Source organism: Salmo trutta, chromosome 1, assembly GCF_901001165.1.
Source record: "Salmo trutta chromosome 1, fSalTru1.1, whole genome shotgun sequence".
Classification (NCBI taxonomy): domain Eukaryota; kingdom Metazoa; phylum Chordata; class Actinopteri; order Salmoniformes; family Salmonidae; genus Salmo; species Salmo trutta.
Genome location: NC_042957.1, coordinates 56742324 through 56768118, shown reverse-complemented (window position 1 = coordinate 56768118; position 25795 = coordinate 56742324). Strand labels below are relative to the sequence as shown.

Sequence of the window (25795 nt, the reverse complement as noted above, 5' to 3'; positions counted from 1 at the left end):
CTCCTATGAGGCAGCATGTCAGAACAGATGAGAGCCAGACACAGACAGAGCTGTCCTCTACACAGCACCAGACTGCAGCACAGACTGATCAGTATAGGAAACATTCCTGTGGCCAGACAGATAATCCTGCCCTCCCTCTACAGAACACCACTAATACATTTACAATGGGTGTCTGGCCCTGGAGAACCATACACAGCCTTAATTAAAGAGAGAGAAACGGCTGATTCCTTTTTAAAGACCTAACAGTGAACTCTGAATGGCTGGGTGTCACGGTCGTCGTAAGAACTGGACCAAGGCGCAGCGTACATAGCGTTCCACATCTTTTTATAAAGTGAAACTTCAGCACAAACAAAACAATAAAGAACAAATGAAACATGACGTTCTGGAGTGCTCACAGGCAACTACACAAAAACAAAACAAGATCCCACAAAACACAGTGGGGAAATGGCTGCCTAAATATGATCCCCAATCCGAGACAATGATAAACAGCTGCCTCTGATTGGGAACCATACCAGGCCAACATAGAACAACCTAGATTACCCACCCTAGTCACACCCCGACCTAACCAACATAGAGAATAAAAGGCTCTCTATGGTCAGGGCGTGACAGTACCCCCTCCAAAGGTGCGGACTCCGGCCGCAAAACCTGACTCAATAGGGGAGGGTCCGGGTGGGCATCTAGCGTTGGTGGCGGCTCCGGTGCAGGTCGTAACCCCCGCCCAGACCCCGGATCCGGCCATGGCGCCAGGCTGAACGCCGTGCCTGGACTGGGTATCGGCGCAGATGAAGGCTCCGGCCATGAAGCTGGGTTAACCGCCACGCCCGGACTGGGCACCGGCACAGAGGAAGGCTCCGGCCTTGGAGCGGGACTGGACGCCGTGCCTGGACATCGGCGCAGAGGAAGGCTCCTGCCATGGAGCGGGACTGGACACCGTGCCTGGACTGGGCACCAGCGCAGAGGAAGGCTCCGGCCTTGGAGCTGACTGGACGCCGTGCCTGGACTGGGGACCGGCGCAAAGGAGGCTCCGGACTGGGGACCGTCGCCGGAAGCTCTGGACTGTTGATGCGCACTGGAGGCCTAGTGCATGGAGCCGGTACAGGTGGTACCAGACTGGTGACACTCACTTCAGGTCGAGTGCGGGGAGTAGGCACAGGACATGCCGGACTGGGGAGGCGCACTGGAGGCCTGATGCGTGGGACCGGCACAGGTTGCACCGGACTGGTGACACGCTCTTCAGGGCAGGTGCGGGGAGCTGGCACAGGACGTACTGGGCTGTGGAGGCGCACTGGAGAATTGGTGCATAGAGCCGGCACAAATCGTACCAGAACGATGACACATTTCGCACGGCGAGTGCGGGGAGCTGGCACAGGACGTACTGGGCTGTGAAGGTGTACTGGAGACTTGGTGTGTAGAGCCGGCACACACGTGGTACCGGACAAATAATACGCTCCAAGGCGAGTGCGGAGAGCTGGCACAGGACATACAGGGCTGTGGAGGCGTACTGGAGACCTTGTGCGTGGAGCCGGCACAGTTTTTACCAGACTGCTAGCACGCTCCTCAGGACGAGTACGGAGAGCTGACTCAGGTGGCATCAAACAGATAACACTCTCCTTAAGGCGAATGTCGTGCAACATACACCAACACAACAACTCTCTTATTTCTCTCTCCTCCAATTTCTCCATCAACTCACTGACGGTCTCTGACTCTCCGTTCACTCTCCTCCAATTTCTCCCTCTTCTCCCAGATAGTCTCTGGTTCGCTCCTCGGCTCCGCCGACCACCCCGTGTGCCCCCCCCCCTCCATGATTTCCTCCCATGTCCAGGATATCTTCTCCTCCTTGATCTCCTCCCAAGCCCAGCATACCTTCTCCTCCTGGGCACGCTGCTTGGTGCTGTTGTGGTGGGATCTTCTGTCACGATCGTCGTAAGAACTGGACCAAGGCGCAGCATACGTAGCCTTCCACATCTTTATTATAAAGTGAAACTTCAGCAAATACAAACAATACAGAACAAACTAAACGGGACGTTCTGGAGTGCTCACAGGTAACTACACAAGAACAAAACAAGATCCCACAAAACACAGTGGGGAAATGGCTGCCTAAATATGATCCCCAATCAGAGACAACGATAAACAGCTGCCTCTGATTGGGAGCCATACCAGGCCAACATAGAAATAGAACAACCTAGATTACCCACCCTAGTTACACCCCGACCTAACCAACATAGAGAATAAAAGGCTCTCTATGGTCAGGGCGTGACACTGGGTTTTTTGTTTGTATCTGTTAAACTGCACCTTGGCTGAATTCTGAGCAGGTCACCAAGCAGACTAGACTTTATTACCAGAGGCAAAGTGCTGAAGCCTAGAGACGCTCCCCCTTTTTCATAATCGCTTACAGTTAGGCTGACTTAAACAGCAATGAATGGCCTCTTTCTGGCAACATTTAGGAAGAAAATCCTCATAATTTCTATAGTACCTCCCAAAGAAGCCAATTAGATGCCTGTACATGATAGAATGTGAATAGTGGGAGTTATTTATTTTCTAACAATACTGTCTACTCTGGTGGTTAGAATCTATATCAAACATCCACAACTCTGCATCCTGGCAGTTAGCTCAACTCTCAGGCATAGTTTGAGCCGGGATTATTTTCCTGGTGTGAGACAGTGAGTGTAGGAGCAGGGATGTCCAGAAGGGATGGCCAGAGTGTCAGACATGGGCAAACCTCGGCAGGAGGGAGCCTCTCAACCCCCTGTATGAGAGAGGTCCGTTGCCATGGAGACAGAAGAGCAAACTCCAGGTTGTTAGCCTCTGCATGTCTGGCAGCGCAGCATCCCTGTCTGACTGTCCATGTCCACCCAATAACAGAGCAAATAGATAGGAAAATGTTGAGACTAACGAGACAACTTCTAGTTTAAATATCCTCCAATTATTTGTCTATATGCAGACAAATACATGCATACACCATACATTATGTAATGGCAGGCCTGCTACCAAACCCCAGAACCCTACCTGTCCAGTGCTGAGCTGAGCTCATCCAGTCTGTGGGAGTCTGTGGTGGTGTTGCCCAGTTTGGACAAAGTGTCCATCCTCTTCATGATGACCTCCAGCATATCACTGATCTTCCTCAGCACCCCGCGAGACTCTGGACCTCCCAGCACTGCCAACACACAGACACATACAGTAGGTCAGATTATAAGAGCACAAGGGCTGGGGTCAATTCAATTTGAAGGCTGTAGTAAACTTGAAGTAAACTTAAATAACAATTCAAAATGTGAAAAAACTGCATCTATTTTTAATGACTTCTCAAACTGAGGACTAGTTAAAAACTAAGGACTAGAAGCTACATTTTTCAAAAATGTTTCAATGTTTTTTTATTTAAAAAAAAATTAAAACCCCTTCCTGAATTGACTGCCTTCAATTCATCCCTGAAGAGCAAAATACAGTTAAATCGAGTACAGGCATAATTGAATGACAACAGAACCAGAATCCAATATGGAATTTTATTGAATGTTTTTGGGTAGGATAGTTTGGGGTAGGGCTCGTCTCAGAGGAATGTTCCTCAGAGCCAGATGCTGATGACAGGTTGCCCTATGCTGGGCAGCTGGCATCAAAAACCCCCACCCGCTGGGAGAACAGGGATCCGATGAAGGTCCTTCAGTTGGTGGTGGGGAGGTCATTGGAAGACTGTTGCTGCAAAACAGCAAGTGGGAGGTTTGAGATTCATGCACATAGACCCTTTTCTTGTACACGACACACTGACTTCATGCACAGACGCACGAGACGCTTGGCTGCAGTAAGAAAGCCATCGCCATCTGCGCATATTCAACATAGCCTAGATTTGTTTTTATCACTTCTGAACAACAACAAAAAACATTTTGGGGTTCTCATATGCTTACAATGATGTTTTGATTCTTGCTTGAACAGTCGCTAAGATTATATTTGGTTGTGATCTTTGCTAAATAATTATTTGGGATGCAGCACTTGTTAGCTAGAATGCTAACGCTCATTGATGTAGTCTGTAGCAAAAGCTAACCAATTGTACTTGTTGAAGTGTTTTCTAAGTATAATGCCGTTGATTTGCGATGATGACACATTATATTAAACAGGACATTCATACAAGCCTTAAAATCCAATTATAATCCAAAAGTAGTGTGAAATGCACTCATAAGCAACATGTAAATCGAGGCTTTTTTTGCTGGCCTTCTATAAGAACCCCGTGTTCTGCAACCAACTTGCGCACATCGCCCTCGTGCGGCAACGTTTGCAAACACAGAAAGGGGTCTACTGGTTGAAAGAGATGAAAGTAATTATTGCACGAGTGAGTCCATAGGTTAATCAGCAACCGTGGTTGAACTGCCTTAGTGTGCCATGATCATAGGGGGAAGTTAATAGGTGAATGACATTCCACACGCTTGCTAATAGTAAAGGAGGAGGAGAGACCTGATGCTATGCTAATGAGGTAATGTTATAGGCACTACCCTATAAACACCGGCTATACTGATGAGGTAATGTTATAGGCACTACCCTATAAATACCGGCTATACTGATGAGGTAATGTTATAGGCACTACCCTATAAATACCGGCTATACTGACGAGGAAATGTTATAGGCACTACCCTATAAATACCGGCTATACTGACGAGGTAATGTTATACGCACTACCCTATAAATACCGGCTATACTGATGAGGTAATGTTATAGGCACTACCCTATAAATACCGGCTATACTGATGAGGTAATGTTATAGGCACTACCCTATAAATACCGGCTATACTGATGAGGTAATGTTATAGGCACTACCCTATAAATACCGGCTATCCAGTCCTCGGGGGCCTGATTGGTGTCATCAATTTCCCCCCCCATCCCTAGCAAACACACCTGATTTAAACTAATTGCATTTTTAACTGAAGATCATGATTAGTTGATTATTGGAGTCAGGTGTGTTAGCTGGGGCAAAAGTGTGACACCAATCAGGCCCCTCAGGACTGGAGTTGCCCTGAGCTATGCTGATGAGTGAGGTAGTGATGGGAATTATATGAGTTTACTAGATGAATGAAAAGTGACAATCCATTCAGTCTAGCCTTACTGATTGAATGTCCGTAAACTACATTACTTTACACACACAGAGAGACAGACAGACAGAGAGATAGATAAGTGATAGATAGTGATAGAGATCTGTTGTGTGGTTAACTGCTATATTGACAAAGAGAACTGCCAGTTAAATCAGACATGTTGGAAGTAAAAGCACCATTGCCTCTGATCCATACTGTCAGCATCATCCAAAATGAGTTAATCTAACTAAACAATCAATCCCTGGGCTAAGTACAACACAGAACCTAGGGGACAATCCTCCTGCTTCCCCACTCCCACGACCTATCCATTCAACAATATGAAGATTAAATTAAATCTAGAATCGTCTACCTTTTTTCGCAACAAAGCATCCTTCACTCATGCTGCCAAACATACCCTCGTAAAACTGACTATCCTACCGATCCTCGACTTCGGCAATGTCATTTAGAAAATAGCCTCCAACACTCTACTCAATAAATTGGATGCAGTCTATCACAGTGCCATCCGTTTTGTCACCAAAGCCCCATATACTACCCACCACTGTGACCTGTATGCTCTCGTTGGCTGGCCCTCGCTTCATACTCGTCGCCAAACCCACTGGCTCCAGGTCATCTACAAGTCTTTGCTAGGTGAAGCCCCGCCTTATCTCAGCTCACTGGTCACCATAGCAGCACCCACCCGGTTACCCTCACTGGTCACCCCCAAAGCCAATTCCTCCTTTGGCTGCCTTTCCTTCCAGTTCTCTGCTGCCAATGACTGGAACGAATTGCAAAAATCTCTGAAGCTGGAGACTTATATCTCCCTCACTAACTTTAAGCACCAGCTGTCAGAGCAGCTCACAGATCACAGCACCTGTACATAGCCCATCTGTAAATAGCCCATCCAACTACCTCATCCCCATACAGTATTTATTTATTTTGCTCCTTTGCACCCCAGTATCTCTACTTGCACATTCATCTTCTGCACATCTATCATTCCAGTGTTTAATTGTTATATTGTAATTACTTCACAAGTATGGCCTATTTATTGCCTTACCTCCCTTATCTTACCTCATTTGCCCACACACTGTATATAGACTTTTTCTACTGTATTATTGACTGTATGTTTGTTTATTCCATGTGTAATTCTGTGTTGTTGTATGTGTCGAACTGCTTTGCTTTATCTTGGCCACGTCGCAGTTATAAATGAGAACTTGTTCTCAACTAGCCTAACTGGTTAAATAAAGGTGAAATAAAACACATTTAAAAATGAGGCTTAATGCCTTTTCAAAGGCTGCGTCACAATACAGATTCACTCAAGATTGCATTTGAAATGCAATGCATTGCAGACAGATGTTCCATGAATATCTCAGCCAGGCCCTGTGGTATTTTCAGTGCACCTTGACAAAACACCACAACATCCAGGAGTTTCTCTATTTTATTTATTTAACCTTTATTTAACTAGGCAAGTCAGTAAGAACAAATTCTTATTTACGATGAAAGGCCTCCTGCGGGGACAGGGGCTGGGATTTAAAAAAATAAAAAACACCTTCATTTGACCTTCATTACTGAGGCAGAGAGCACAGGGACAAACAGGAAGGGAACAAATTAGGCTGACATTTTTGTTTTTCCCTTCTTTCTCGGCTCCCATGACCCAGAGAGAGCAAGGGAACCAGAATGATGCTGTTAGCCCTCACCTGGTCAATGAATGAGCCCGTAGCTATTATACCAGGGTCAACTCAGTTCTCCACCACACCACACTCACATGTCACGGCCATGCTCTCCCTTATGTTTACCTAATTACTCTGCTCTAACTCCTCAATGGAGATTTTATTAACTAAAGAGCACACCCAAGTCAAACAGAATGTTGAATCAATATAACCAGCTCTGCAGTTCAATGAGAATAGTACAGCTTCTGGTTAACAAGTTGTTAAAAGAGGAGTGTTCCTTTTAGGTCATTGTACCAAAAGTCTAGATACAAAACTAAATAATAGCCTTATCCTTACCTATGTCTGGCAGTCTGAGTCGTTGAGAACAGTGACACTGACCGACAACAGCCCCAAAATGTTGTGATTGTGGTGTGAATGAAATAGAGCTTAACCTTTATGTGGTCATTCATCAAGCGTATTAGGCTTTTAAAAATGCATTGTGTGCAGACTCACTTGCTTTCACTGTCAGACTTCATTTGTCACCGTCTAAGAGAAAGTCACCTTTGTCAGAAAAAACGAAACAGTTTTAAATTAAACCACACAACAAAACAAACTCAGGAGTAAGTACTTAATCAGGGGGGAAAAACTGATTAGAATGGAATTGATCTTCCTGCACTGGAGATTCACGGTGTGTGTGTGTGTGTGTGTGTACAAGTGTGCCCGTGTGTAAATATACAGACACGCTTTTGTCTAAAATGCCTTCCTTTCATGGTTACATCTTCCATACCTGTCTAGAGTGAATAAAGAAAACAGGCTAGATAGGCTTCTCTTCATTCACTTCATTCACTAAGGCTGACAGCAGGAGCTGTTCATACAGTTGAAGTCGGAAGTTTACAGACACCTTGGCCAAATACATTTAAACTCAGTTTTTCACAATTCCTGACATTTAATCCTAGTAAAAATTCCCCGTCTTAGGTCAGTTAGGATCACTACTTTATTTTAATAATGTGAAATGTCAGAATTATAGTAGAGAGAATGATTTTTCAGCTTTTATTTCTTTCATCACATTCCCAGTGGGTCAGAAGTTCACATACACTCAATTAGTATTTGGTAGCATTGCCTTTAAATTGTTTAACTTCCACAAGCTTCCCACAATAAGTTGGGTGAATTTTGGCCCATTCCTCCTGACAGAGCTGGTGTGACTGAGTCAGGTTTGTAGGCCTCCTTGCTCGCACACGCTTTTTCAGTTCTGCCCACACATTTTCTATAGGATTGAGGTCAGGGCTTTGTGATGGTCACTCCAATACCTTGACATTGTTGTCCTTAAGCCATTTTGCCACAACTTTGGAAGTATGCTTGGGGTCATTGTCCATTTGGAAGACCCACTTGCGACCAAGCTTTAACTTCCTGACTGATGTCTTGAGATGTTGCTTCAATATATCCACATAATTTTCCTCCTCATGATGATGCCATCTATTTTGTGAAGTGCACCAGTCCCTCCTGCAGAGAAAGCACCCCCACAACATGATGCTGCCACCCCCGTGCTTCACGGTTTGGATGGTGTTCTTCAGCTTGCAAGCCTCCCCCTTTTTCCTCCAAACATAACGATGGTCATTATGGCCAAACCGTTATATTTTTGTTTCATCAGACCAGAGGACATTTCTCCATAAAGTATGATCTTTGTCCCCATGTGCAGTTGCAAACCGTAGTCTGGCTTTTTAATGGCGGTTTTGGAGCAGTGGCTTCTTCCTTGCTGAGCGGCCTTTCAGGTTATGTCGATATAGGACTCGTTTTACTGTGGATATAGATACTTTTATACCTGTTTCCTCCAGCACCTTCACAAGGTCCTTTGCTGTTGTTCTGGGATTGATTTGCACTTTTCACACCAAAGTATGTTCATCTGTAGGAGACAGAACGCGTCTCTTTCCTGAGCGGTATGATGGCTGCGTGGTTCCATGATGTTTATTTTTTTTCTGAGGTCTTGGCTGATTTCTTTTGATTGTCCCTTGATGCCAAGAAAAGAGGCACTGAGTTTGAAGGTAGGCCTTGAAATACATCCACAGGTACACCTCCAATTGACTCAAATGATGTCAATTAGCCTATCAGAAGCTTCTAAAATCATGACATTTTATGGAATTTTCCAAGCTGTTTAAAAGGCACAGTCAACTTAGTGTATGTAAACTTCTGACCCACTGGAATTGTGATACAGTGAATTATTAGTGAAATAATCTGTCTGTAAACAATTGTTGGAAAAATTACTTGTGTCATGCACAAAGTAGATGTCCTAACCGACTTGCCAAAACTATAGTTTGTTAACAAGAAATGTATAGAGTGGTTGAAAAACGAGTTTTAATGACTCCAACCTAAGTGCATGTAAACTTCGACTTCAACTGTACATACATAGAATGCGCATCCATTTAAATGAAATCCCCAGACTGGACCAGTTTGGCAACAGCATGACTCAAAGGAGAGGGAGGGAGATCTGTAATGTACAGAAACACTTCAAAGAACATCTCCCTTATTTTCCTGGTAATTACTGTTATAGAATGCTGAAAGACAGTATACGCTCGCCCTACAGTAATGCTAGGGATTGAAATAATTCAATAGCAAAAAAATTATCCATGTAGATGTCATTCATAATTTTCAATATCAAGAGTAATTCTATTGATGCATTTGTTCAACAGGGGAGCATGAGGCTTACAGAGACGGTATCTCAACCAGAATAGAGGCTATAAAGCAGGTGCCAAGTTCCAGGGATATTCTCCCTGCCGCATTGAGTCTAAACACTGCCCCTGGGCTTTGAGTCTAGGTGGAACTGAAACGTAGCTTCACAATAACAACGTTTCTCACACGTTTCGCCCATAAATCATCATTATGGAAACTAACACCCCTCCCACAGAGTACATTTTATATATGTTCGCAATCTATTGTTCATCAGCTACCTCTATTTATTGCGCCAGCGACTAGTCTATCCCCTGGAGGTGAATGGGCTATTGTGTTTTCACCAAGTCCTGCGCTGTTAGTGGTTTCAGCAGCCGGTTTGCCGATAGTATCTGTGTGCTAATGTGGGCCGTTGCCATGTCATTCCTCATCTACTGGTTAATAAAGGGCCCATTTAACAAGAACTAATCTCCTTAACGACTCCATTTCGTAAGTGCCACAACACAATCGATTTTATGAACAAATTCTAATTAGATAGCCATACCGTAGCAAGCTGAGAGCGGAGCACTGGTCGGCCAGTCTCATTTCACAGTCACTGTGCCTCCACCACTGGTTTGAAATAGCTCGCCCCAAATGGGACTGGTCACATAGATGGACAGCAAACAGACTTTCACTTTATTTTTTATGGCTCGCTGTACTATGGGTTGTTAGAAACTGAAAAAATTATTTGCTTACATTCACCACTTTTTTTTATGTGTTATGTTTCTTGCCAGCTAGGATGAGAAACATCTGTTCATAGGAAGAATTAATTAGATCAGTGTAGTACTTTTCCGAGCAGCTTTGCATGAACAGTTACTAATTGTCTGCTCTCTCATTGACTTTTAGTAGGGACACATATTAACGTTATAGGTCCTGAGAGTCTGGCGTCTGAACCACAACGGTTTCCTGCAGCCCGTCATCAGAGCCTCTGAGGTGAGGACAGATAAGTTCAGGAACCAGGGGGGCTCCTAGTGGGTTAATAAGGCATGTATGACTCAATGGTGTGAAGTGAATATTGCCCTGGTTGGCAATATAATGTCATAGTACTAATCAAATTCCAACTTTGTTTATTGATCACTCCAGCTAAGATTCATTTAGCTGAGAGCTCTTACTGCCTGGAGACTGTTAGTTCTGAACCTGAGCCGCATGTAATTTAGATTGAAATACAAGTGTTCAGATAGATGAAAGCCTTGCCAAAGGGCATTCCCACATAACTTACTTTTTTTGCGTTTCATCCAGACCTTTTCAGAAAAGAACATGTCCCTCTCTGCAAAGCACTGTAAGAGCCTGTGTACTTCGTTCTGAAAATAATATGAACCGTTTACTGTAGTGGGCTAAATCAGGGTCACACAGAGTGTTTCTTGGTAGTCTTAAACAAATCTACTTTGAAACAAAAGTATACACCTCACACACATTGTTATGGGCTTAAAAAAGAAGACACCTGTACAATGTCAGATATGGAGTTTAAATATTACATTTTGAGTTTGCATCCCAATATTATACTTTATGTACATCACAGAAGACTGAAATATAGCAACTTTTTAAAAAATTTAAATAATTTTTATTAATTATGACAAATATGAATAACATTCCACTTATGAAGCCACTAGAGGGCGATTTGGTCATTTGACTGCAGGAAACTACAAGAGCATGAGACATGCTATGCGTCATTGTGAGTTAACATAACAATCGTGAACAGTCATCCTCCTAGTTTTTGGGCAGTAATGCTCATCAAAATGTTTGTGGCATGGATCATGAAATCTAGTCAATTTTAACAAATCTATCAATGGAAAATTGGCAAAAGATAGAAAAACATGGCCACCATTGTGGAGTAGACAGTAAAGCAGCATCCATGCCCTGTGTGTGCATACAGTACGCTGTAATCCAGTAAGGCTTCAGACACACAAACATGATACAGTTTAATGCTTGTGTTTGCCAAGCCATGCTTTGCCTAATGTCAACCTCTGTGTTGCTTTTGCTACTGTGGCTGTCTGTGGGCATCATTTCCTCAGCCTCCTGTGGTGGGTGTGGATTTGGGCTGACACTCCAGCAGCATCACAGAGGGATAGCTGTGTATTGTGTCTCATCACACTGCGCTAATCCTGCAGACGCACTCGCTCCAACATCTGGATGATGTATTTATTAGCCTTGTGAAAATCCCTCATTTTTTATTTAAACAGCGGGTATATGTTTGGACTGATTAAGTAAATGCATGACTTAATCGTCAGATGAAATCAATACCTGCCAAGTATGTGTATTAAATGGCTAAGTGTGTGTGTGTGTGTGTGTCTGGTGTGTGTGTGTGTGTGATGAGATGAGATGCCAGGTGAAGTAGAGGAACAAGGACTGCTGCTGAGGAGAGAGAGAGTAGGATGAGAAAAAGAAAGCGCTATAGTTTAGGGTTGGGAATTGCCAGGGACTTCATGGTATGATATTATCACCATACTTAGGTGCCGATACTATATGTATTGTGTCATGACGTTGCCCTCTGGGTTTTCTATGCACCCTCCCCCTACCTACCCAGGCCTTGTGAGAGGGGTCGTAAAATTCCAAAGGGGAATGTGGGAGTGTTTTCATGGAAAGAACAAAGGATTCTTCCACCTCACAGAATTGGAGAACCGAACGGCATTTATGTTCTGGTGAAGGTATAAAAGATTGGTGAAGAATCCAGCTACGAACTGGTCCGCTTGGTACAATTTTGTGAGGCTCATTAGAGACAATATGGCCATATTAGCATACTAAGGTTTATATACTAGCCTCAGCGATGAGACTTACATCTAATGGTTGTATAAAATGATTTAATAAGATTAAAGCTATTTGGAATATGTGGAGATGCTATGTACTGATGTTAATGTGAGAGAATTGTATTTCTGTACAAAGCTTAACTCAGTCATTGGCACGCCCCCAGGGACACAGACAGGACAAGGCATCATGTGACAAGCTTTTCTATGTTCAGTCTAAAACCCCCACCTAGAATTTCTTTCTTCAGACCAGCTTACCTCAGAAGAGAGCGCCAAGGTTTGACCATGCATTCCTCTACTGAACTTTGACCATACCACGTGGTTAAACTTTTAGACTATCGATACCGACAGAATAATAACAAGTCTTTGATATTAATTGCTAGTCTGCAGCTAGAAATTCGGTATCATTGAACGCGAAGACCGACGAAACATCCATTCTATAATGACATTAATGAATGTCGCTTTGAAAGAACCATTCTAACCGAGAGAGAGAGAATGCGGACAAAAACTCTCCAACAGGACAAAAACTCTCCAACAAGGATCCCGACGACACACTGAGCGTAAATATATATTGATTGCAATTGTTCCCGAATGAGTGAGCGTTCATGTGCAAAGGATTAGCATATCAATTGTTAATATTTATCAACTCTGTTGTGCCTTCTCCGCTGACCCCCCACTACTCTTTTGTTTAACAAGCCGCCATGCTGGTTTAGCCCACTAGGGAACATTCTTCTACCATTTCTGTGTAACGATAACTACTGTTTGTATGCTTTCTGTGAATTACTTAGTTTAGTAAATAAATGATTTTAAGACAATTGATGTATGGATGACTCATAGTGAAGACTGGGTTCGTGCAGATAACAACAATTTACGACGTTTGGAATGAGACTGACGAGGTAGAGAATACACCATTTAAACCAGAAGATAATCGGTCAGATACTATAATATAATATATAATGTTATAATATAGGAAAGTTATATTAGGAAAATTATAACTTTGTAATCTGAATATTTTCCTTGCTGCCCCAATCTCCTAGTTAATTACAGTTAAACGATTAATCAGTTTAATCGCGTAATAATAATTACAGGGAGTTATTTGATAAACATGTCTTCAGTTTAATGGTGCCCCAAAGACACAACAATTGCAATTCTCACAATTCTACAGTTTATGTACTGTGTGAGAGCAAAATTACAAGATTGTTATAATACTCTTATTGCATCAAATGGTTGTTTTATGCAACAGAATAGAATCTTAGAACTCTATTGTGTCTGTGTAAACTGAAAGGGGGCCTCTGGGGCTTAGTGCTGACAGTAGATTTACGATGCCTTAGGTGATAAACCTAACAAGCCACATTCCATTCATGTGAGGGAGATTGCTCTGGTCTGATGAAGGTACCAGGGAGAGATGGCTCCGGTATGGATAATGATGAGGGGAACCTTGTTTTGGGTGCAAGACCCTGGTTTCCACACAATGAGAACAGTCTTTACAGCAGATACTGCCTGCTGTGAATTATTCATTTATTTCATACGAATCCTAACCTTCTGACCCATTCCACACATCTGTTGTCATGTAGACTAAGGGGGAGTATCTTTACTATAAAAGATAGTTGAATCCTTTGTCTCATGGCTCTCAACACATCATCTAAGTGTGGTTCGTCGAACAGCCATCGTTACTGCAGAACACTCACATCATTCACTTGTGTGTGTGTGACCTGCTTTCCTTATTAATAAGTGAATAAAGACTAAGTATAACTCTGACTTGTGTGACAAGTTTGTCTCTCCTCATTTGATAATAAAGAAATGACCACCACAATTGTGATTTGATACTTGCGATTTTATTGCGATTTGATGTTCCAAACATAATGGCCATTATATGTCTGGTGCAGAGGAGGCTGGTGGGGGTAGCTTTAGGAGGACGGGCTCATTGTAATGGCTGGGATGGAACAAGGGAACAGAGTCCAACATGTGGTTTCCACATGTTTTATGTGTTTGATATTATTCCAATAATTCCATCCTAGTCTTTACAATGAGCCTGTCATCCTATAGCTCCTCCCACCAGCCTCCTCTGGTCTGCTGCAGAGAGACAAGAGAGAGCATGAGAAAATGAGTTTTGATCAGTCAGGGAAATAAAAGTGCTGAAGGCATGTTGGCTCACTATTTAAAAAGAAGATGGAGAATAAGCTATAAGATGAAAAATACAGGTTTTAGCACAGGTACAGCCGACTAATGCTACCTACAGTAGCAAAAAAGAAACAAATATCGATAAAATCTATTCAATGGCCATAACATGCACAGACAGACACACATACCTGACCCTGCACATACCATACTGTATTGAATTGTTGGTTGTTTCCGCATAAAACATGACATTTATGCTTTCTTATCCCTATTGACAATTAGCCTTCAGTTTTTCATAGGGTTTTGTACAGGATTATGTACAACTGAGAAATGTTGGCACATATAACTCGAGAGTGCTGTGTGTGTGTGTGTGTGTGTGTGTGTGTGTGTGCGGTTTTCTGGGTTGAGGACCTTTTGGGGTGTCAGTCCCTCCCCCCTCTCCCCTGCTAGATTCACACTCCCCTAGCCCTGCTGCTCTCACTCCTCATACGGATATTCATTAACAGGAAGACTGATTGAGATTGAGTTGCTCTAGTGTACCCGGCAGCCATGGGGGAGCTGACAGAACCAGAACCTATTAGGACCGACAACCTCGGTCACTTATCCTCTCTCTCCTCATTGCACCTAACAGCCCAGAAAAAGGAAACTATCTGCACTAATGTATCTGTCTATGCTTCTCCACGGCTTCAATTAAAAACCTGCCTCTTCCTCCTATTAACCCTACAGCTAATATACACAGACACAAACAAACCCAAAACACATTTTAGGAGAACCAAAAGCAAGTTGGAGGCCAGTCTTCTTCATTGGTATGAATGGCAGACATAAGGTAGAACTAAATGGGGAGCTTTTATGTAGATACTAACAATGTTTACAGTCAGCATTCAGTTCACATTTCACCTCCCACCACCACCATTCTTATGTTCTGATAGAACGTGTGGCCCGGTATTTTCAGGGTAAATAAGAAATCGAACCCCACCAACAACACAAAGAGGGGAACCTCTGAGTCAGGGACTCTGCACAAAGACCGGTGATAGGCTTCTGATTCAATGTAATGTACACACATCCAGTTCTCACACACACACACACACACACACACTCCTTCAAACAATACAGTATATACGGACTACTGTGTTCAGCATTAAGCATTCATGTTTGCCATTCAGAGGGTGGGCAAAACAAAAGATTTAAGTGCCTTTGAACGAGGTATGGTAGTAGGTGCCAGGCGCACTGGTTTGAGTGTGTCAAGAACTGCAACGCTGCTGGGTTTTCACGCTTAACAGTTTCCCCTGTGTGTAGCAAGAATGGTCCATCTACCAAAGGACATCCAGCCAACTTGACAACTGTGGGAAGCATTGGAGTCAACATGGACCAGCATCCCTGTGGAATGATTTCAACACCTTGTAGAGTCCATGTCCTAACAAATTAAGGCTGTTCTGAGGGCAAAAGGGATGCAACTCAATATTAGGAAGGTGTTCCTAATATTTTGTACACTCATTGTATACTTGAACACTCCAAAGAACTAATTCATAACATTTAATTTTGACATTTTAGTCATTTAGCAGGCGCTCTTATCCAGATTGACTTCCAGTTAGTTATACAACTTTAAAAAGGTTTGCACTGTAATTTTACATATTACTTTCTCTTCTAGAAATAATGTTCGTGAGAACGCAAGGAAAATCCCTAATGATTGTGACAGTGTTTTCACTGGATGAAGGTTTGATCAATCAACACAGAATCAAGATGAATGTCAATCTTTTCAGCTGCTCAAGATGAGGAATCTTTGAGGTTTCTCCCCTCTTCTCTGCAGAACCCCATGCCTTCTTACCCTGGTGGATGAAATCAGATTTGCTAAGAATCAAAAACATTTGTGCAGCCGCCCTACCCGTAGAAACCTGGGATTTTTCTGCAGCCAAATGTCACTGCCTATCATGGAAAACAGAGTGAGAAAGATCTGTACAACATGGCTGTCGTGTCTTCACTTTGAGAATTCAGTTAATTGCTCTACTTTAGGTAGTGATGACTGCTGAGCTACACAATACATGGTCTATCGTTGTCTTGAACGCATCACCGAACATAGCTGCAGTGGAAGTCTTAACACAATGATGGATTTAACTGCATTATTAGCATTTCAATGAACACGCAAACACATTGTGACAAGATAGCCATGACATTGAATGGAGGTCAAATTAGATGTCGTTTTCACTCTTGTGTACATCCTGCAAAATAGTTCATCAGCTCTCTCTGTTTCAGCCTCACCTTAGTGGCTCCTGCCCAACCACTATGTTGTCTGACGTAATACGTGACCTACTATGGGTTACAAGATGTAGGGGTAAACAACATGTGCGGTGAGATTTCATGAGTTATTACCCCTCACTTGGCCTCCGGGCCAAATACGTGTGTGAGCCAGTCTACTTCCCTGGCCCCATATTAGCACCAGACTCCTCCTGTTAATTACATGTGTACCAACATCCATCAGTGGCATTTTGCTGAGAGAGCACCTTAGGCCGAGTACACAAACACACTGTGTGCACTGTTACAGTGCATTAACTGAGTGACTGAGTGAATAGACACACAGAAGCGTCATAATGGGTGGTTCCTTAAAGGATGCTACAGTACTGTACCTAGCACCGATTGAGTGTGTATAGCTAGTCTGATAGAATAGCTACTCAGATTGAGTCTGTAGAACAGCACAATGGAACTTCTGCCTCTCATCTCTCAGCAGTACAGGGGGGATAGGCAAAATATGTTTACATCCAAACTACTGTATATCAACCATTTAAACAGCATCAGCCTGCCAAGGGCAAACCTTGGAGCTCATGAACTTTACCCTTTCTCCATCTACCCAACAGCCAGGCAGGGTCACATTAATAGCCCCTGTGGAAAAAGGGGTCTCTGTGAGGGAGGGCTTCAAAGACATTATTAGAAGCCCCTGGAACACCTCTGCAGCCTTTAAGATAGAGAGGATCAAACGTTTCCCTCTTTCATGCCTTCGTCCTTTCCAGGAAATAGTCCCCCACCACATCATTAGTTTCACGTTCCATGAAAGACCACCTGCATAATGCAGGTTAGCATTTATTGGGATGACTCATGTGCTGGAGGCAGCTCTGCTCAGTGGTCACTAGCTGGCCCAGCCACAAAGTCATACAACCCCAACCACACTGCTAACGCCTAACACTAACCTAAATGTTGTTTTCATTCATTTTTACAATATAGCTCATTTTGACTTTGCAGCTGGCACATCTAGTGGATATCACTCAGTTTTGCATCACGGACAAGACTCATCCCCCAAAAAATTTTACCTGCACCAATAATGGGGTAAACGTTTGTACAGACACATTATTTCAGTGTTCTACTGGGTGTAGCCAGGTAAAGCAACGGGACAGAAAAAGCAAATAGTACAATATTGCTCTATGAATAAGAATTGAGCAACAGCAATCACTGAGAATAGGCTACACTATATTGATTGGTATTGATGTTGACTCAGACAAGTCTGAATTGATACATATCAATAAGAAGAGGTAACTGAAATGCAAGATTCAAACACTGTATGAAACCTTAGGAATCTATTCTATTTCATTGTTGGGTATCAATTCCATATAACATTGTGTAAATCTCCAGTGTGGTCACTAATCCGACCAGGGAGAATCCTACAACAGAGCCTGTATGCCTGCTAATTCTCTCCCTGTCCACACAACAAGCCAATAAAGCCCTAGACAAACAGATCATCCAATGTAAATAGCATCAAAGCTTGCAGAGCTGGATACTATACAGACAGGATCTGGGCAGAATCTACAAACGATTCATTGATTTGTAGTCCTCCCACTAACCTACAGCAGAATCATTTATTGTGTAGTAGTATACCGTATCTACTCAAATTTAATTTAGACTTCTCTGAAAGAACATTAAGGACAACATGTTATGATAGGCTCAGGCTGCCTCTAATGACTGCATTGTCTATAACGAACAGAAAACAGTAGACTGTCCTAACAGTTTTGTTGAGGCTTTATCCTGTGGTTGCATTGTAAGTGAGTTCCATTATAAAAACAAACTGCTGAGGGAGAGAACTGTTCACTGGGGAACACCTTTCATCAAGCAACCTTCTCTTCCCTACGTTAGAAACCAGTCTGTTGGGTTTCCTCATTTTTATACTTCCTCTCCCTTCCATCTACATCTAAACTCCTCTATCAACTACGGGTCCGTTCATGAGCTCTACTGAAAGGCTTATTACCATCACAGTCAATCTGGGATATATTTATATGCTCAGTTGGTCTAATGCGTAAAAAGATCCCCCATTTACTTGGCCCCTAGCCTTTTTCCTCCCTCTTGCAAAACACAAATTGTGTGTGTGCACTAAAAGATCCTCCTCACTAAAGCAGATTACACAGTCAACAGGCTCTCTGTGTCACTCCTGGGGCCAGAAGTAGCTGACTTGGTGTCTACTATCCTGATGCTGCTCCAATGAACACTGACCTCCATCCTGCCCATTCATCACACACACACACACACACACACACACACACACACACACACACACACACACACACACACACACACACACACACACACACACACACACACACACACACACACAGAGAGTTTACTTAGCAAGGCTTTCCCTGGTTGGGTAGCAGACAGTGTTTAATGAGCTGAGGGCCAAATGCCTTCCCTAGACTGCAGCTTGTGAGTGGTTAATTTATCAGGCAGCGTTCCAGCCTTCCTCTGCCTGCCCACGTCCCTCTCCCTATCTCTCTCTCTCTCTGCTGGGGTTGGCGTGCAGCACGGCGGATTACATTATATGAAGATTATCCATCATTTATGGATTTTATCCACAGTTTGGTGGACAGAGAGGGATTCTGCTTTAGATCAGGCTTTCACACAGACAAAAAAAAACTGTCACTAGAGATTCCTACTGTACTGTGTATTATCACTGCACTGCAGCAGCATTTAGGTCTACAAGCATGCATCACTGCTGAACAAACCATAAAACAAATCATCTGTAAAACAACAAGGCACAGGAATAATTCTGAGTTCTCTTGACTTTCTATTGTTCTGTTGGGTGGTTATGTCACCTGATAATGCCCACATTGCCCTATGAGGATGAGACAGTGTCAGAGTGCCAGGCTGTGATAAGGCTGAGAGGCAACAGTGCCCAAGCTAACATTGACTCTTCTAAATGATCTATGCACTGTGATATAAATGCAGGGGCACATAGCACAAACACAGATAACGTGCTCCGAAATTTAAGAGCCTGCTTTCCCAGAGCACGGAACACTGACCAGGGTGAATACTAAAGACCTGGAGGGGGTGACATCTTAGCAAGACTACAGGGAGGTGAGGATAACAAGACCCACATCACCATCTCCCCAGCCCCCCTAACCCCCACCTGGTGAGCAGCAGACTGATGAGGTCTGTCAGCCGGCTGCCTGCAATCAAGGGCTTCTGCTGCACTGAGCGTGTTCATCCGTGTTTATTGTGGGCAGAGAACGTATGTAGTCAGAGGCTGCCAGGCTTTACCGAGAGAGAGACGCTGTAATGTCTGTATTCTGGAGCTTACCTTCGGCCCGCATGGTGAAGGGAGTGTCTCCGGGTCGCTTGGCCGAGAACTGCCCCCCCAGGGAGGTCATTAGGAAGCACAGGCTGAAGAAGCCGATCCCCACCACAAAGATCCTGCAGGGACAGGGACCAGGGCAGCCAGGAGACAGAGAGCAAGACTCAGGGTTAGAACTCAGGGGGAACAATAAGAGAAAAACGAGGGAGTTAAGGCAGGGGAGAAGAGAAGAAGGGGGAGTCAACTGTCAGAATGAAAGCAAAAGAGCTGTACAGTACAAAAGGAGTGGGGCACAAGAAGATGATGCAAAATAACAAAGAAACTTAAAGATGACAAGTTTGAATTCTATGGCCATTGGTCTAACGCGTTGCAATTCTTTTCATGGGGGTAGTCAGGTGCACCTCACATAGCTTGGCAAACGGGAGCTGACAGCATCATGAAAACAAATGCTTTTACTTTGGTTTTTTTGAGTCCACTTAGGTTTCACTTAGTGTTTTGATCCTATCACTGCATTTCTTGCCATTTAACAGAGTGCAGAGAATCCAATTGTCGAGACTAGAGATGGATGAATTATCAATCAATCATCATTCTAAAACTAATCTACCTACGGCAATGCTGGGGATCTGGTTGTGGACAAAGGTAAATGGCATATTACATTCAGTACATGGGTCTTGTGTACTACACAATGCATGTAAAGTCAACTGAAAAATTATAACATTAAGGATTACAGTTGCATATTTGTGACTGCAACCACAATCACTGTAGACATTTTCAAATGTTCAGAATGGTGGGTGGAAATGAATGCTCATAACAGATGCCTTTCAAACTGTAGATGACATCCTTGCGTGAGAAAAGTGTTCCACTGAGAAATGCTCATGCAAATGTTGAAATATTTGAAAGCATTCTGGTCCATTCCTCCAGAGGAGAGCTGCTGGATGGAGAGCTAGATTTACATATTACACACCACAACTCACGTCACTTGCTGCTCATTTAACACGGGTTATGATATTGCTTTCTTTCTTCTCATCCTATGCTGTAAGGGTAGCCCTTTAAAAGAGAGCTTCATTTAATTCAGAGGAAATACTATACTCTTACTGCCTAAGAGCGATGTCACACTTCATCACTGTCCAATATTTGGGCTAATGGTGAAGAGCTGAGTTTTGTGCTCATGAAAGCTAAAACCAGTGTGAGCAGAAATACACATAACTAGTTGATATCACCTACTGTAAGCTGATGATCTGTTCCTTTGTGTGTTTGCATGCCACTGAACACATTCTACACACCAATGAATTCATTCACAGTAGACACAAGACTAACTGCTTTTAGAGTGCTGGCAGAGTTCAGGTTTACCATAGTGATCAGAGTATGCCCAAGAGCTCAAACAATGCAGTGATCCATATTGACTGAAGTGTCAAGTGCATAGGCCTACTGTATAGGTACATGCATGTCATTCTATGTACAGGGGAAAATACAGGCAAACTAATGTAGAAATATGTAGTTCATATTCAGTCTTGTTGTGCACTATCTGCAATGCACCTTGATCCGCTATGCCATTAGCCTACTCCTTGCTTTTATGAGGTTGTCATAACATGTTTCTGACATGACAGATCCATTTTCACACCTCTATGAAATCACAGGTGTGTCGTCCTGTCAAGGCAACCTGACCACTGTGAGCTTGTTGTAGCCTACTCATGACGTTCCCATTTTCATTAGGTTAACTCGTTTTTTTCCCAACTCAATTTGAGACTTAGGCTACACAGAGAGAGAACACTGTATGTACATCGAGACCACGAGAACAGTAGCCTACATGTAAATGCTTACCTGAATGGTTTGAACGTCAGAAGACATCTTCTCACCATAGTTGAATAGTCTGTGTTCACAGCACTCATTTTCCGGAGAAGGAGAAAACGCAAAGAACCCCCAACATTGTGTATATTTCACAAAGTGTCCTAAGCGCAAACATAAACATAGTAATTATGAATGAATAGAGCTTTAAAAATATCGATACATCGACTTCGGAATCGGATAACCAATACTGCACGTGCTTGGTTTAGTAAAGTTCGGCAGGAATACACTCCGCTTGCCCAGCTGCATACAATAGTTTGCTTCCGCTGAGTTTAAATTAGTCCGTAAATTAACCGTGACTCCGGAGTCCTAGTCGTTCTGTTGGAAAAACACAAGTAATATTGTTCACTCCTCTCCTTGTTAACATGGTAAACGTGTTTCACGTTGGGAAAAGGGTAGCAGAGTTATCGAGCGTAAAAGTCCATTGCTCACCAGTGAGCGCTCGGTTCCATTCGCTTTCTGGCGGTGTATTTCCAGATTGTGCAAATAGCCTAGAATTGCTTTTCAGTGCAGCGCCATCTAACGAGTGATACATACAATCAAAAGTTTCAGTATTGCAGGACAAATGACTACTGTTTTTATAAAAATGTCCCAGTCAGCCCTGCACAGAAGCCTAAATCAAAATAGCTGTGAATTAGACTCTAGAATAGAAAGCCAACATCATAGATAACTGTAGGAACAAGGCTTTCATTTAAAAAGCACACAAGCTATTCAATAAAAAAATACATGTTTAGTCTTTGGACAGTATAATTTACACTAACTTTACATACCAGCTTTTTTCACATCCGTTGACGCTGTGGCCTACTTTTTTACTTTCAGCACCATGGCCAGTTCCCATTGCCGTCAGCAGCTGAGCAGACAAACTCAGCAAAAAAAGAAACGTCCTTTTTCAGGACCCTGTCTTTCAAAGATAATTCGTAAAAATCCAAATAACTTCACAGATCTTCATTGTAATAAACGCAGTTGACAGTGAGAGGACATTTTTTTCTGAGTTCATGAACAGCAGCACTCAATGGTCTGAATGGGGGGGCATTCAAACCAAGTCTCTTATCGACAGCTGCAGTGTGACTGGTAGGACTAGGACCTGACGCGTTTGCATCAGTGAGAGTTTGCGCCTGTCAGACTAGCCTGCTTTGGCCCATTCTATGAATCCAATTGCTAAGAATCTACTCTACTATTCTAATATATAGCTAGGTAACTATGGGCAGAAGTTACTCACAAAGTTGAACGATCTCACCTTTCCACAATGTATCCTCTATCCTCCCTCTGGCTTTTTGTAACCTAGTGAAAATGTATATAAAATACGATAACTAATGATATAAGACCTGGAAACTGGAGGACAGATAGATGAAACCAATTGTCACAATCCCTAGATGTCATTCAGACACCCATGAAAATCAACATGTCTGTGACCAGCCTGACCACTTGTGCTCCTGCACCTGCAGGACTAGTCAGAGAGGAGAGAGAGAGGAGTATGTCATTGGGTTAAGGCAATAAATCACAGAGAAGAGACAGAAAGACAGAGAGGAGGTGGCCATTCTTGAGGTCACCCAGGGGCATCCCTACTATGACAGAGAGCCATCTACATCCCTGCTGCTATGGCAACCATTTTCATGCAGCCCTATGAGCCCTGAATCAGACTGACACGACAGGGCTCTCTGGCAGGCCCGGTACGGTCATGGTGTGGAGAATGGCATTCTACTCAATCTCTGGCTTCAAAGGCATTGACAGCCAGCTCGCATTCATTTAAGATGACAAGTTCAACCCTTCACATTATATTGTAGAAAAAATGAGGAAGGGAAGCGCTGCTAAGGTACACAATAGTAGGTTTTGATAGACAGAAGCTGCTAAGGTACACAATAGTAGGTTTTGATAGACAGAAGCTGCTAAGGTACACAATAGTAGGTTTTGATAGACAGAAGCTGCTAAGGTACACAATAGTAGGTTTTGGTAGACAGAAGCTGCTAAGGTACACAATAGTAGGTTTTGGTAGACAGAAGCTGCTAAGGTACACAATAGTAGGTTTTGATAGACAGAAGCTGCTAAGGTACACAATAATAGGTTTTGATAGACAGAAGCTGCTAAGGTACACAATAGTAGGTTTTGATAGACAGAAGCTGCTAAGGTACACAATAGTAGGTTTTGGTAGACAGAAGCTGCTAAGGTACACAATAATAGGTTTTGATAGACAGAAGCTGCTAAGGTACACAATAGTAGGTTTTGATAGACAGAAGCTGCTAAGGTACACAATAGTAGGTTTTGATAGACAGAAGCTGCTAAGGTACACAATAGTAGGTTTTGGTAGACAGAAGCTGCTAAGGTACACAATAGTAGGTTTTGGTAGACAGAAGGTTCTAAGGTACACAATAGTAGGTTTTGGTAGACAGAAGCTGCTAAGGTACACAATAGTAGGTTTTGGTAGACAGAAGGATAATATTCATTTTCTTGACCTTGACATCAGTAAAAATGACAGTTTGTTTGCACACATCAATCTTATGGAAGCCTACCGATGGGAATAACATTCTGAGGGGAGACAGCTACCACCCCAAAAGGCTAAAAGAGAACATTCCATATGGCCAATTCCAAAGTGTCCGCAGAATCAGGAAACAGGCTACAGCTGAATTGGAGAATCGCTTCTTGAACCAGGGTTACAGCGCTCAGGCCCTGAAAGATCCAGGTTTAATGGCCGGACGACTTGATAGAGAGAACAAAGGGGAGCGCCTCGTGATGCACCAGAGAGTGTACTTTGGTACAAAATATAGCACTGAAGCACAGAACATTAAAAGAAACATAAAAAATAATTGGGGAATCATCCAAAGTGATACGCTACTATGCGAAGTCTTCCCAGTCATAAGCTTTATTAAGAGATGTCCTATGCTAAATGACAAATTAGTCCACAGCTATCTTCCTGGTAACTCTGAAAAGACTTGGCTAGACCACAAACCCAGCAGCTCTTTTAAATGCAACCAGTGCAACCATCGCAGAAATATTGCACAGAAAAAGTATTTTGTTGACACAGCTTCTAAAAAGGAGTATCAAGTCAAGCATTTCATTAACTGCAATACTACTCATGTCATCTACAGATTTGAATGTCCATTACAAGGTGTTCTACATTGGACGGACAAAGAGACACCTTCAAAACCGCTTAGTGGAACACAAGTGCGCCATACGGGTAGGCAATGAAGATTACCCCATGGCAAGGCACTACAAGTCCTTACACCATGGCAACCCTGCCTCCCTACAAGCTACGGGTATTGATCATGTTCCGGCCTCAATTAGAAAATGGGACCGTCTTAAACAGCTAAACCAAAGGGAAAGTCTTTGGATTTACAACTACAGGCCATTAAGTACCCTGATTTAAATTAAGATATGGATTTCTCACCTTTCCTGTAGGGTCGCAGGAGGTCCCTTTGCTGTCATCTAGTGGACATATTGCTCTATTGTCCTCGGCTATGTTTAGACGGCGGTGGTCCATGTTTGCTGTGATCTAGTGTACTATAAAATAGATGTCTCTCCTATTCTTACCACTTCGCCCAGTCATATTCAAGGTTAGAACTACTTTTCTAGAGGTTCTGATGTGTCTAGCTTTGATTTGCATTTTGATAACATATCTACAGTACTTCACTTCTTAATGTATATGGTATTGCTTACTAGGTGTTGTCCCATGAATTCTGTAACCACAGCCTCTTCAAATCAGGGTTTATTGGAAAAAGCTGTTCAAAAGAGGACATTGCATTATCATATTTTTGTACTCCCTGACGAAGGCCATGCAGCCGAAACGCGTCAGAGTTTTTAATCTTTGTTTTCATTGAACATGCCTTACAAATAAAGGCATTTTAATTAATTACATGAGCAGTGCCTTGGTCCTCCTTTCTTTTTGATGACCTTCACATTATTTGTTTGGATAGGAAGGAAACTCATTGAAGAGCAAACTGATATTTGTAGCAAGATATGTCAGGACGAGATACTCTGTCTGTCTGTCTGTCTGTCTGTCTGTCTGTCTGTCTGTCTGTCTGTCTGTCTGTCTGTCTGTCTGTCTGTCTGTCTGTCTGTCTGTCTGTCTGTCTGTCTGTCTGTCTGTCTGTCTGTCTGTCTGTCCATGCATAACATGTTAGTACTGCACAACCTTCAGGACCTGGTGTGCTCAGT

The 25795-nt window shown here is 43.0% G+C and overlaps 1 protein-coding gene across 3 annotated transcripts in view; it reads right to left on the bottom strand.

Moving 5' to 3' along the window:
* LOC115202053 (alpha-1,6-mannosylglycoprotein 6-beta-N-acetylglucosaminyltransferase B-like) overlaps window positions 1-22487 on the bottom strand; it is an 82657-nt gene extending 60170 nt beyond the window's left edge. For 2 of the 3 annotated variants that reach the window (XM_029765910.1, XM_029765925.1), the window contains exons 1-3: window positions 21623-22119; window positions 19808-19920; window positions 3007-3154 (exon numbers count right to left, since the gene is read on the bottom strand). In XM_029765910.1, the coding sequence (XP_029621770.1) occupies window positions 3007-3154; window positions 19808-19920; window positions 21623-21690 (329 nt within the window). In that variant the 5' untranslated portion in view covers window positions 21691-22119. Of the gene's footprint in view, window positions 1-3006; window positions 3155-19807; window positions 19921-21622; window positions 22120-22416 lie in introns of those variants that run through there. The other variant, XM_029765917.1, reaches the window with a different exon arrangement.
* Window positions 22488-25795: the final 3308 nt, after the last annotated feature.